The sequence below is a fragment of the Spodoptera frugiperda genome, chromosome 26 (genome assembly GCF_023101765.2).
Source record: "Spodoptera frugiperda isolate SF20-4 chromosome 26, AGI-APGP_CSIRO_Sfru_2.0, whole genome shotgun sequence".
NCBI lineage: Eukaryota > Metazoa > Arthropoda > Insecta > Lepidoptera > Noctuidae > Spodoptera > Spodoptera frugiperda.
This window is the reverse complement of record NC_064237.1, coordinates 5,741,168-5,753,542: the sequence shown is the minus strand read 5'-3', so window position 1 is coordinate 5,753,542 and position 12,375 is coordinate 5,741,168. Positions and strand designations below refer to the sequence as shown.

The 12,375-nt window shown below is 34.9% G+C and overlaps 2 protein-coding genes across 2 annotated transcripts; both read right to left on the bottom strand.

The window, feature by feature from the left end:
• Positions 1-5,351: 5,351 nt before the first annotated feature.
• On the bottom strand, positions 5,352-6,535 carry LOC118264423 (cathepsin B-like). The gene has a single exon (XM_035576917.2). It carries the CDS (start codon positions 6,494-6,496, stop codon positions 5,480-5,482), a length of 1,017 nt encoding a protein of 338 aa, XP_035432810.2. The 5' UTR covers positions 6,497-6,535; the 3' UTR covers positions 5,352-5,479.
• A 3,921-nt stretch (positions 6,536-10,456) lies between these two features.
• LOC118264794 (cathepsin B-like) lies at positions 10,457-11,684 on the bottom strand. The gene has a single exon (XM_035577428.2). It carries the CDS (start codon positions 11,666-11,668, stop codon positions 10,640-10,642), a length of 1,029 nt encoding a protein of 342 aa, XP_035433321.2. The 5' UTR covers positions 11,669-11,684; the 3' UTR covers positions 10,457-10,639.
• Between the last annotated feature and the right edge of the window lie 691 nt (positions 11,685-12,375).

Here is a 12,375-nt window from a genome sequence, read left to right as displayed (position 1 = left end):
ATGTTCTGTTACCTAAATATAAATGGATGCTCGAATTGTGCTCATTAAACAAGATTTAAATGCAGTCGCGAGCAACATACTAATAGTGATGTGAACATTCTGGTCTCGTACTGTTGATATAAGACTCAGAGATGTGTTTACTTCACATGCGAATTCGAAGCCTATTTAAACATCGCTACGGCTTTAATTTGTTTTTTAAATATCGGTTCTCTTAAGTGCTCTTTGAAGACAATAATTGATAATATAATTAGTGTGTGACTTTTATTTTAGCTGTCGTAATATTCCTACCTATAAAAAAATGTACATTGAATATAGGATGACCTTGTATCTTTTATTTAATCTCTGATATTTTGTCGTTTAACTTTAAAAATTAACAGATACCTAGTCGTATCAGAACGAGGATAAAATAAAACCCCGAATAGCAATATTTTCTGTCCGGCTGTCCGTCGTTTTATGAGACTTGCGTGTCAAAATAAATAGACAGAATACATTAACAAATTGTCGACAGGCCATGAAGTTATTATCCAACAAATTAAAGTAATAAAATAATTTTACAGTTCCCAAGCGACACCCTGACCTCTTTACAGAACCATTTATCAAGCACTCAACGAAATAAATTCAGTCACTCAAAACAAAACTCTGTATTAAAAAAATTAAAATCATAATTTTAACAACTCGAAACTGGGTCGCACCCATTAAAGTACGAAACAAAAATCTAAACTTCCACAATCACCTGTGAATTTAACAAACGAGCAGAAACAAATGACATTCCTTGTTAAAATTCTTTGTTAAAACGACTCTAATATTTAACAAATCCGGTGACAATCGGCGGCCATTGTTTAAAGTATTTCCCGGCTTTATTTTGGGTTGCAAATTAAAAATGAAAATTATTTTAACGATCTGTTGTCCGATCCCTCAACAAACTTTGTTGAAATTGAAAGTATCCTGTGTTTTTAAAATATAAATACCAACTACCAAAAAATTGTTTTATCTTTCCTTTTTTATATTTTTAACTTTGACTTTGAGCATTAATTTATGGATCACACAAAATAAATTTATTTTCCTGGGGGAATCGAGGTTGCGACGTGATGCGTAAGGATCAATCGCCCAATCTCTGCGACTACTGTCCTTTTATGCTTCAAGACCTAAACCTAAAGTTCTATTATGTTTTTATAATAACAATCGTGAAACATACATACCAAAATAACTAAAAAATCACGGTTTACTTACGTAATTAATGGAGAAAAGCTCTATTAGTTTACGACTACTAATAGCAGCGGCGACGTCACGGAGCCTACGGTACCTGTACGTACGCACGCTGCTCATGATGAAGAGTCCCTCTGTGAATCGAAACTAGTAGAGCTTTTCTCCATTAATATATGTGAGGAAACCGTGATTTTTAGTTAGTTCAAATATGGAAACTAGTAGAGCTTTTCTCCATTAAGTTGCGTGAATAAACCGTAATTTTTAGTTAGTTCAAATATGGACAAAATGAATGGAAAAGTTCTACTTCATACAATAGTAATGCAAAACAGAAGCCATAAGTCAGAATCCTATTAATGAAATAACATTACGAATGAGTAAGTCGACGTGCTACGCTTACAAACGTAGCGAAGCCAATATTATAAGTACACCGATACCTACTGTAAGTTAATCTCTGTCTGTTATTCTATTTTAGTCCGATATACTGAGTTATGAATTTGCCAGTCTAGTATTTTTAGTATTACAGTGGTATATCTCAAGAAGAAGGGCCAATTTCTGTAATGGGATCGAATAAAAATATTATTAGTATACTTAGGTATCTTAGGTTTCTTGAGAACAAAATATATTTTTGAGCATAAGTAGATATCATTCAATAAATTATTATATGATGCCTCTAAGCTACATAACATTTTTATTAACTGTTCGAATGAGTTAATAGAACTAAGAGTTTCTAACAATAGATCTAAAATAGTGCTTGTTAGTCAGGAACATTTTAAATGATCCACGTTATCAACTATTGAACATTAATACCAAGCCCTAAAACAAAACCCAAGACCATTTATCACGAAAATATCCATAAAATCAAAGATTCGTTCGACTCACGATACCGCAATTTAGTATGCGACCATTCCTTTACATAGGACCTCGTATATTTTCAAAAGCAACGTCGCCCTCATCAATTTTATTGCATTGTGTTATAAGTTAGCTTCATTGGAATAACATGAGATGGACTGGGACAGCCATACTTCGTATTTTCTTGAATTCCTTAACAATAGAAGCGAAGAGGCGAACTTTGAATTCGTTCGCTAAGCAAAATATTCAGTGAATGAAATGCATTCCATATTCTTAGCTGTTCACATTATATTACGAGTAAATCTTGGCTAGAGCTGCTGGAACATATTTTATTTTTCGCTCTCGAATAATATTATTGTGGAAACAAATGTGTCTGAATGTATATTGGCCCCATGTAGCCGCTGGCTGAACTTTTCATGGAGCAAATTACTGTTAGGAAAGACGTATATTTTTGTCGTGATTTCGTATTAATTTAATTTTATAACCAGACTTATTACTGTAGACAGAGTATAACACTTAAGTATGTATTGTTTCATATTTATGTATTTGTATGAAGGTAAATCTAAAAGACAAATTTAAAGAGCCTCAAATCTACACCAATGCCGCCTCAACAATACCAAACGTCAACCTTAATCGCGACAACCAAGTAAATAACTTTGTTACGAAGAAATACAACAATTGTCATCATAAATCTTTTAGCATACTACAAAAGACAATGTTCTGTTTTATAATAATTACAGGAAAACAGGGTAAACTCCGCTTAGAATTTGAGTGTAAGACGCGATTCCCTTTGGGCGGAATTCACGCCGACACCAACCAAATTGCTCGAGTTCTATGTCGACAGCAAATCGCTTTGTTTCTTTAGAAACTCACCGTGTTATCAAAGACCTAATAGAATTGCTTTTTTCACACCTTTTCACGTTAAATTGTTGGTAATGGGACAAAATACTAGTAATGGTTTGGTTCGTTGGCTTGATTATAAGCTTATTTCGTCCAATGTCTGTATTAAATGTAATAAAAATGAAAGGAAAATCTGTACTATATTTCGCCAACTATTTTCTTTTGCACTACTACGAGTATTGCGGCCTTGTGGTCATGCCTGAGTAATGTGGTTGAGCTCGAGATTATCCAAGGTTCCACGTCGCAATTTGATAGTTTATTTTTGTAGACTATTTCATTTATAAAGCGCCTGATAAAAAATTACCACAATTCTCTATCCGTTCTAACAAGTTAATAAAACATGTAGGTAATAAACGTTATTTTGCTAATTTATATTTTTATAAAATTGTAAATAAGTACTTACAAATTTATTTCATAAGGATACTTCATTTAAATCTGTGTGAGTTCCGAGTTGAAGATTTCCTAATTAGGTACTCCAATAATTATGTATAAATAGTTATAATTCCCTTCAGATACTATACCATAATACCTATAAATACTTCATGAATAAGTCCATCACAGTCAACATGATAATAAAGTGTATACCTATTTCTAGACTAAACAGCTTAGTTAAAGCGGTTACATTGAATAAAATGAGCTGCTAATTACATTGCAATCAACCTCCTTGTCTAGAACTTCAAAGTGAATGGGAGTGAACCACGAACAAACGACGCACAGATTAGATTTGCCTCTATGAACTGGCTAGGCGTTAGTTTGATATTTACATACGGTACTTATACGAGTATTTACATGTGTATTTATTTCGGGCGTTTATGTATATTATTTTGTCTAAATATAAACTGAAAAAATAAAATGACTTATTGAAAATATACATAGGTAATTAGGTACTGTTAGAAATGTAACGAATATTCGCATTCGTATTCGCGAATATACGCACATATTCTGACATACGCATTTGCAATTTTTAATGTGAATATTGCGAATATGGACGTCATTAAAATATGAATTCACTACAGACAGGTAAATTCAATAAAAAAAAATGAATTCAAAGAAATAAATACCTATTCCTGTAATAGGTATTCATTTCTATTATATTTATTTATTTATTTACAGACATTAACTTGTAACATATTTCAACTAGTAAAAAGTTGTGGTGTAAGTCGGGGATTAATAGGAGTAATGTTTATTAGTCAAATCAAGATTAAATCATACTTTGAATATATATTATAGATATCTATCATACATGCATATCTGCTTTAAAATCAACTGTTAACACACAACGTCAACACTCCTATGTCACTCAATAAAGGAATCGTTTTACACAAGGTGCAGATGTGTGAGTGTTTTTTTTTTTTTTTTTTTTTTTTTTTTTTTTTTTTTTTTTTTTTTGAGTGGGGAAAATCATCCAATGACTTCTCCCGCCTTGGGCAAGGCGAAAGGGAGTGTCAGACTCTTACTGACTAAAAACCACCCCGTTCCTTCTCCTGCTTTTCGACCCGAAGCCCCGGTAAACCCGCTAGGTAGTCCGCAGCTCCGGATCAGGCAACAGCCAGAGTGTGGGCGCAAGATGTAGCGAAGTGGTTCCGTACCTAATTTGCCATCTGCGTCTACGACCATCACTATTGCTTAATGATCTGTCTTGACACTTCCTACCTTCGTCTCCTTACGCGTAATGGAAAGGTTTGACCATATTTTAGGAGGGTTTATTTGGGTAGGTACTAACTTTCTGTTCACGGCGTCATTCGCGTAGTCAAAGACAAAAAGTAACATACACCAGTGTCCTTAGTATATTTAAACATGAAAGACAAACACATTCTTCCATAGATATTTAGAATGTATTGTGTGCTATTTGAAACACTCATTTTTTCATTAGCTGCTCCCTGCTACTGACGTTACATTATTAAAGTCAAGGTATACAAATTACGAAAAATTATTGCAAATGGGAAATGAATGTCATTTTACATCATGCCCTGTCGACCATTGCACTTTTAGTATAAAATCTAACATCATATTCCGGCCATTCACCAGTTTGACGTTTCTTGTTTTGAAGTTTAATTACAGTGACCATTATTATTTGCGACTTACCTTTATTGTAATATACATAAATTCTTATTTAAAAGCCGAAACATGCAACCAATTTATTTAAAACCACATAGGGATTCGTAACAAATGAATAACGAATAATTACTTCAGTAATTATTACAGCAGATAGATGTTCATTCCCTATTGGCGAGCGTTTTCCGGTCCCCTTGTTGATTTTAATTAAAATCATCGTCTAAACTCAATGAATATTGAATTTGTATTAGATGAGTACGTAACTACGTGTGTACAATTAAACCTCATTGAACGGTTTTTGCTATTATATTTTGATACCAAAATATTTATAAAGAAAACAATTTTCTAATATGTTACATATGTTTTTATTACCATAAAATAGACTCTAATGATATTATTGCTTTGAACATCTCAAGTCTTCGCGAATAATTTGTGTTAATACGTAAACCGTACCAATTAATAGACTTATTTATGGGAATAACGGTTCCCCAGCTATAATCTCAGATTCTATTTCACAGTGGTTCACTCCGCGCAGAATTTTAAAGAATCCTTTGTCTCCCCAATTAGAGTTCCACGAATTTGCGGCAAGCCAGTACTTAACGCCATTTTCCACTCCCCAGCCTAAAATCTTGACACCATGACGAGCAGCGTATGGTGCACCTGTATGTACATAAACTCCTTCTTTGTAACTATGAAAGTCTTCATAAACCACGAAGGTCGCCACTACAGGCCCATTTTTGTACAGTTCAGCTTTTATACTCTCCTCATTAGAATCTACACTGTAAACTCTCTTACCACGACGCTTGTCTTTTTCATAATCTGTATTGTAACCAGACTCACAAGTTTTAACACAAGGTGGAGTGGGAGGAAATTTACCGCACGGCGGCAGTGGCCCAACTGTATTATGCTCACAACCCGGTATCGTGTATGGTTGGCATCCTTCACTCGAGTTATAATTCCCTCCAGACACTATACCATAATTCTGCCAATATTTCCAAGCTGCTGAAACGATACCCCCGTGACAGCCAATGCTGCAATCTTCACAACAAGTAAGAAGATCCTGAGCAGAGAAATGGAAATGTTGTTTGCCATCAGAATATGTACAGTACCTGTCGGTCATCGCTTCCACAGCAGCTAACGCCCAGCAACTGCCGCATGAGCCTTGATCTCTTATTTCATTCAAGGAAGGACAGTTCGGCCATTTGTCCCTCGGGTCAAAGCTCTCTGGGAGACTACTACGAGTCGCTATATCGTCGAGATGGTCCACTTTTTCTAAATTATGGAAATATTTATCTTCCAAGGCACCGAGCAAATTCCTCAGGTGTGAAATTGGTGTATTCTCCGGGAAGTTTCTGCCGGCTCTCCAAAAGTTTTGCTTGGAATTGATTAAATCAATAAATTCGTCGGACAATGGATGCAATTTCTGGTCGCCGTTGACTGCAACAAGAGCACAAAGTACAACAAATACTGCGCAAAAAGTGGCCATTTTTGCCGAAAACTCAATTACTATCCCCTTTATGTTACCGTCAAGTACTTATATATCCCATGTTTATCATACAGCTATTCCATTAATTACAATATACATAATTTTAATTGCTTTCTTTACATACCAGTGCATAAAAACATATTTTAATACATATTTAAAACTATTTTTTATCGGTATTTTATATTAGGTCAACATTTTTTACGATTTAGATAAGTATACAGGGTGACTTTGAATTCGACGTATTCCTCTCGGGATAATACAATTCATTTCCTACAAAATGAGCCCTGAGGTCCCTGGTCTGGATTTTGTTTTAATCAATAATTTCCGCACTAATTACAAAAACATCAATAAATAAAAACAACTGATTTGAATTAAGTTCTTTTAGCTTTTATCAGTTGCCAATAGATCAATAAAAAATTATTAAATTTTGTTTTGAGTCACTAATTTGGTGAATAGAAAGCTGAATTTATTTAAAATAATATATATGACTCTAAGCATACAAACTATTTGAAAATTTTCTTTGGTTTATTATCTCCCAGAAACGTTAAATTATTTATAAAAAAAAAATTTAAAACCAATTGATAACTTGATTGTAAAGAAGAGTGTAAAGAGAAATTTCAAAAACATCTTTATTTGCAAAAAAATTCTCCCCTACGACGAATGCATGCTTCAAAACAAGCCTTATTATCTCTGTGACGGTCACTCTTGAACTGAATATGCGGCTTATTTCTTTAATCTCGATTTCGGTAGACGACCAATTTCGTCTACATAAACAAGGGATTTCATATAAAAATCAACCGGCGTTAAGTTCTGGACAACGTGCATGCCATGGAATTGGATCGCCGAGTCTTCAACTCCTTAAGATGCTCCGTGGAGGAGCGAACATAATAATATGTTGAGTGTTTTGTTGCGTGTCGTGGGTTGCACCTCTGCTGCGTGAGATTTTAAACGGAAATCATAATAATATTTTATTATTAGTATTTGCCATCATTTTCACACTATGCAAGCCAGTGGGAGACCATAATTTAAAAGGTTTATCAGATAACGCTGCTATTCGGTTTCTGTTGAATGATGAAATCAAAAACTGATTTTACATTTTCTGGTCAATTTAAATAATATACTAAGTAAGGCTATTGACTCGGTGGGCGATATAACACTGAAGGTACGTACATACTTTGCACAAGATTTTTTAATGCAATATACCCTTCGGACCTTTTTGCGTTTTGGGATCATCCAATGTCTTCTTCCGCCTTGGGTGAGGCGAGATCGTCAGACTCTTACTGACTAAAAACTACCCCATTATAGAAAACCTTTTTTCAGCTCCGGATCAGCCCTACTGGGCCCTATCTGTGGTGGTCTGATGGCTCTTTGAGCTCTCCTCCTCCTTAGCTAGCATGACTGCTTCGCAGAAGGAGGAGACGGCATCCCAGTCCCCCTCGCTCCGGACCATGGCTTGTACCAATGCCAGACGCGAGAGGTCACCGCCGCCGACAACATCCCTGAGGACACGGCGATGCTCAGCCCATGCAGGGCACACCGCCACCGTATGCTCCACCGTATCCTTCGGGCGGTCCTCGCAGTATTATAGAAAACCTAAATGTTGAATTTACCACGTCCTATCATTTTCCTATAGACAGATAAACCTCATCCTGGCTTTGTCCCAATCCAATTGAAACAAAAGATTCTTGTTGCTATTCTCGTTTCCAATGAAGTATCCAAATTAGATACGGCCCAAATATTTAAGGATAAAGAAATGTCCTCGCCAATAAATGAACAATTAAAAACTTTTCAATCAAAACTTTTTCAAGTTTTGCAATAAATGCCGTTGTTAAGGCACTTGGGTGGCATTAATACTTTATGAAAAGCCAATATCCGTTAATCTTTTTAACGCTTAGACAATAAAATTCCAATTTGTCGATGACAAAAAAAAATAGATATTGGAATTTCGTAATTGAAAACCAATTTTGTTAAAAAGGTAAAAGGTAAAAGGTACACTACAATAAATACAAAGTTGACAGTATTATTAAATGTTTAGAATCAGAGGGGTTCTTGGCATTCTTTTTTCTTTTTGTCATGTTAATTTCATACATGAAAATAGGAGTGACAGGGTTTAGATTAGATTAGATTTAGATTTCAGCCATGATCGTCCCACTATAGGGCAAAGGCCTGCCTACCTTCCTTTCTTACTAAAGTAAAAGCAAAGATGAACATGATACCACAGCACAAACAGTTTTATTTTATTTGTTCAACAAAACAGAACACAGGAACAGTACGTGTCGTCACTAAACGCTGGCAATCGTAAAAGTAACGTTGCAGGCCTATAAATGTACTGTAACGACATGTATAGGAACTCTCGGCAGTAATAGACTGCAGTAACCCACAAACAGCATTAACAGCCTTACATAAAAAGTATGTACCAACATATAACAGTGGGCACTATAACGTTAGATTGGAATCATCAATCACATCATCACATCAACAGCCTATAAGTGGCCACTGTTGACCAAAGACGTCTGCTTTTCAGAGCAAGTTTGAGCATTAATCACCACGCTTGTTCAGTGCGGGTTGCCGATTTCAAACTTATATTTAATTAAATTATAAGCCCAGGTTTCGTCATGATGTTTTCCTTCGCCGTTTGTCACTAGTATCTGAATAATATCATATCACTGGAATGCGAACAGAATATTAAAGTTTTGACATGATTTATACCTAAGTTATTTCTTACATGTAACTGATAAGATTCTTCGATCAGGATTTTTTTAAACTATATTACACGTGTATACTTTGAAAATTAGATAAAATGCGGTACTAAGTGCAATAATTGAGAATAAAATAAAATGTATTAGGTACTATTTTTTAATTAAATATCGTATTTTTAAAGATTGTACGTCAATCTTTAAAAAAATACACATTCGTACCGGAGGCCCAATTCCCCTTCCCACGATTCCCCAACAACTCTTAAATTCCTAACCTCTAAAAGGCCGGCAACGCACTTGTACTATAACGCTTCTGGTGTTTCAAGTGTCCATGGGCGGTGGCGATTGCTTACCATTAGGTCATACGTCTGCTGGTTTATCATAAAAAAACATGCATGGAACATCTAGAAAATAGTAGCATTGTAAAGATAATTGGATCCGCTGGGGTCACCAATTTAGATTTTGTCTGTATGTATGTTCGGAGATAAATAAAAGTTCAATTTCCAAGTAATAAATTGTATTGTTCACACAAGGACACAATAGCAGACACCAATGAATTACATAAAACTTTCGGCCCGGTTCACTGTTACTCGAAGACTGGTCTTAGTTTTTATTTAAGGAGGGAATGAGAATATGATATAATATCGAATGCACAGCCATGTACATTGTACATACATTTCATAGGTATGTATATATGAGTGTCTCTACAACTTTATTGTAACTTTTGCTCAAATTAGATCACTTTGGGATTAAGAATACTTCGCTCAGTCTGTTAAAATCTTACTTAGAAGATAGACAGCAAAAGGTTCATGTAAATGGTTCTGTGATGAAAATGGGCGTTCCTTAAGGTTCTATATTGGGTCCCTTAATCTTTTTGGTCTTTATTAATAATTTGCCATTTGTATTTGAAAATCAACCAAGAATGGTACTGTTTATAGATCTGCATCTGCTGATCGCATTTACATGGGTGTATATGTGTGGTCTAGGGTGGTATAGGGTGTCTCTACAACATTATTGTAATATACATAAATTCTTATTTAAAAGCCGAAACATGCAACCAATTCATTCAAAACCACATAGGGATTTGTAACAAACGAATAATTACTTCAGTAATTATTACAGCAGATAGATGTTCATTTCCTATTAGCGAGCGCTTTCCGGTCCCCTTGTTGATTTTAATTAAAATCATCGTCTAAACTCAATTAATATTGAATTCATACTAGATGAGTACGTAACTACGTGTGTACAATTAAACTTTTGAACAGTTTTTGCTATTATATTTTAATGCCAAAATATTTATAAAGAAAACAATTTTTAATACCATATCTTTCATTATCTTTTTATTACCATAAAATAGACTCCAATGATATTATTGCTTTGAAGAATTAACATTCCAAGTCTTCGCGAATAATTTGTGTTAATACGTAACACATCCCAATTAAAAGATTTATGCGAATAACGGTTCACCAGCTACAACCGCAGATTCTATTCCACAGTGGTTCACTCCACGCAGAATTTTAAAGAATCCTTTGTCTCCCCAATTAGAGTTCCACGAATTTGCGGCAAGCCAGTACTTAACGCCATTTTCCACTCCCCAGCCCAACATCTTGACAGCATGACTGCCAGCGTACGGTTTACCTGTATGTACATAAACTCCTTTTTTGTAAGTAAAAAAGTCTCCATAAACTACGAAGGTCACCTCTACAGGCCCATTTTTGAACAGTTCAGCTTTTATACTCTCCTCATTAGAATCTACACTGTAAACTTCTTTACCACGACGCTTGTCTTTTTCATAATCTGTATTGTAACCAGACTGACAAGTATGAACACAAGGTGGAGTAGGAATTTCACCGCACGGCAGCAGTGGCCCATCTACATGCTCACGGGACGGTATCGTGTATGGTTTGCATCCTTCACTCGAGTTATACTTCCCTCCAGACACTATACCATAAAACTGCCAATAATTCCAAGCTGCTACAGGGTTACCCCCGTTACAGCCAAAGCCGCAATCATCACAACAAGTTAAAAGATCCTGAGCAGAGAAATGGAAATGTTGTTTTCCATCAGAATATGTACAGTACCTGTCGGTCATCGCTTCCACAGCACCGAACGCCCAGCAACTGCCGCATGAGCCTTGATCTCTTATTTCATTCAAGGAAGGACAGTTCGGCCATTTGTCCCTCGGGTCAAAGCTCTCTGGGAGACTACTACGAGTCGCTATATCGTCGAGATGGTCCACTTTTTCTAAATTATGGAAATTTTTATCTTCCAAGGCACCAAGCAAATTCTTCAGGTGTGAAATTGGCGTATTCTTCGGGAAGTTCCTGCCGGCTCTCCAGAAGTTTTGCTTGGAATTGATTAAATCAATAAATTCGTCGGACAATGGATGCAATTTCTGGTCGCCGTTGACTGCAACAAGAGCACAAAGTACAACAAATACTGCGCAAAAAGTGGCCATTTTTGCCGAAAACTCCATTACTATCCCCTTAACGTTACAGTTAAGTACTTATATATCCCATGTTTATCATACAGCTATTCCATTAATTACAATATAATTTTAATTGCTTTTTTAACATACCGGTAGATAAAAATATATTTTAATACATATTTAAAACTATTTTTATCGATATTTTTTATTAGGTCAACATTTTTTACGATTTAGATAAGTATACAGGGTAACTTTGCTTCGACATATTCCTCTCAGGAGGTGATAATACAATTAATTTTCTAGAAAATGAGCCCTGAGGACCCTGGTCTGGATTTTGTTTTGATAAAAAATTTCCGCACTAACTACAAAAACATCAATAAATAAAAACAACTGATTTGAATTAAGTTCTTTTAGCTTCTATCAATAAAAAAAATATTAAATTTTAGTTTTTTTATACTAATTTGGTCAATAGAAAACTGGATTTATTTAAAATAATATATATGACACTAAGCATACAAACTATTTGAAAAACTTCTTTGGTTTATAAACTCCCAGAAACGTTAATTTTTTTATAAAAAAAAAAATTAAAATAAATAATAAATAAATAAAAACCAATTAATAACTTGATTGTAGGAAGAGTGTAAAGAGAAATTTACAAAACATCTTTATTTGCAAAAAAATGTCTCCCCTACGACGAATGCATGCTTCAACACGAATACAAGCCTTATTATCTCTGTGACGGTCACTCTTGAACT

Coding starts and splice junctions, on each gene's coding strand:
- LOC118264794 (XM_035577428.2), bottom strand. CDS start 11,668: ATGGAGTTTTCGGCAAAAATGGCCACTTTTTGCGCAGTATTTGTTGTA.
- LOC118264423 (XM_035576917.2), bottom strand. CDS start 6,496: ATGGCCACTTTTTGCGCAGTATTTGTTGTACTTTGTGCTCTTGTTGCA.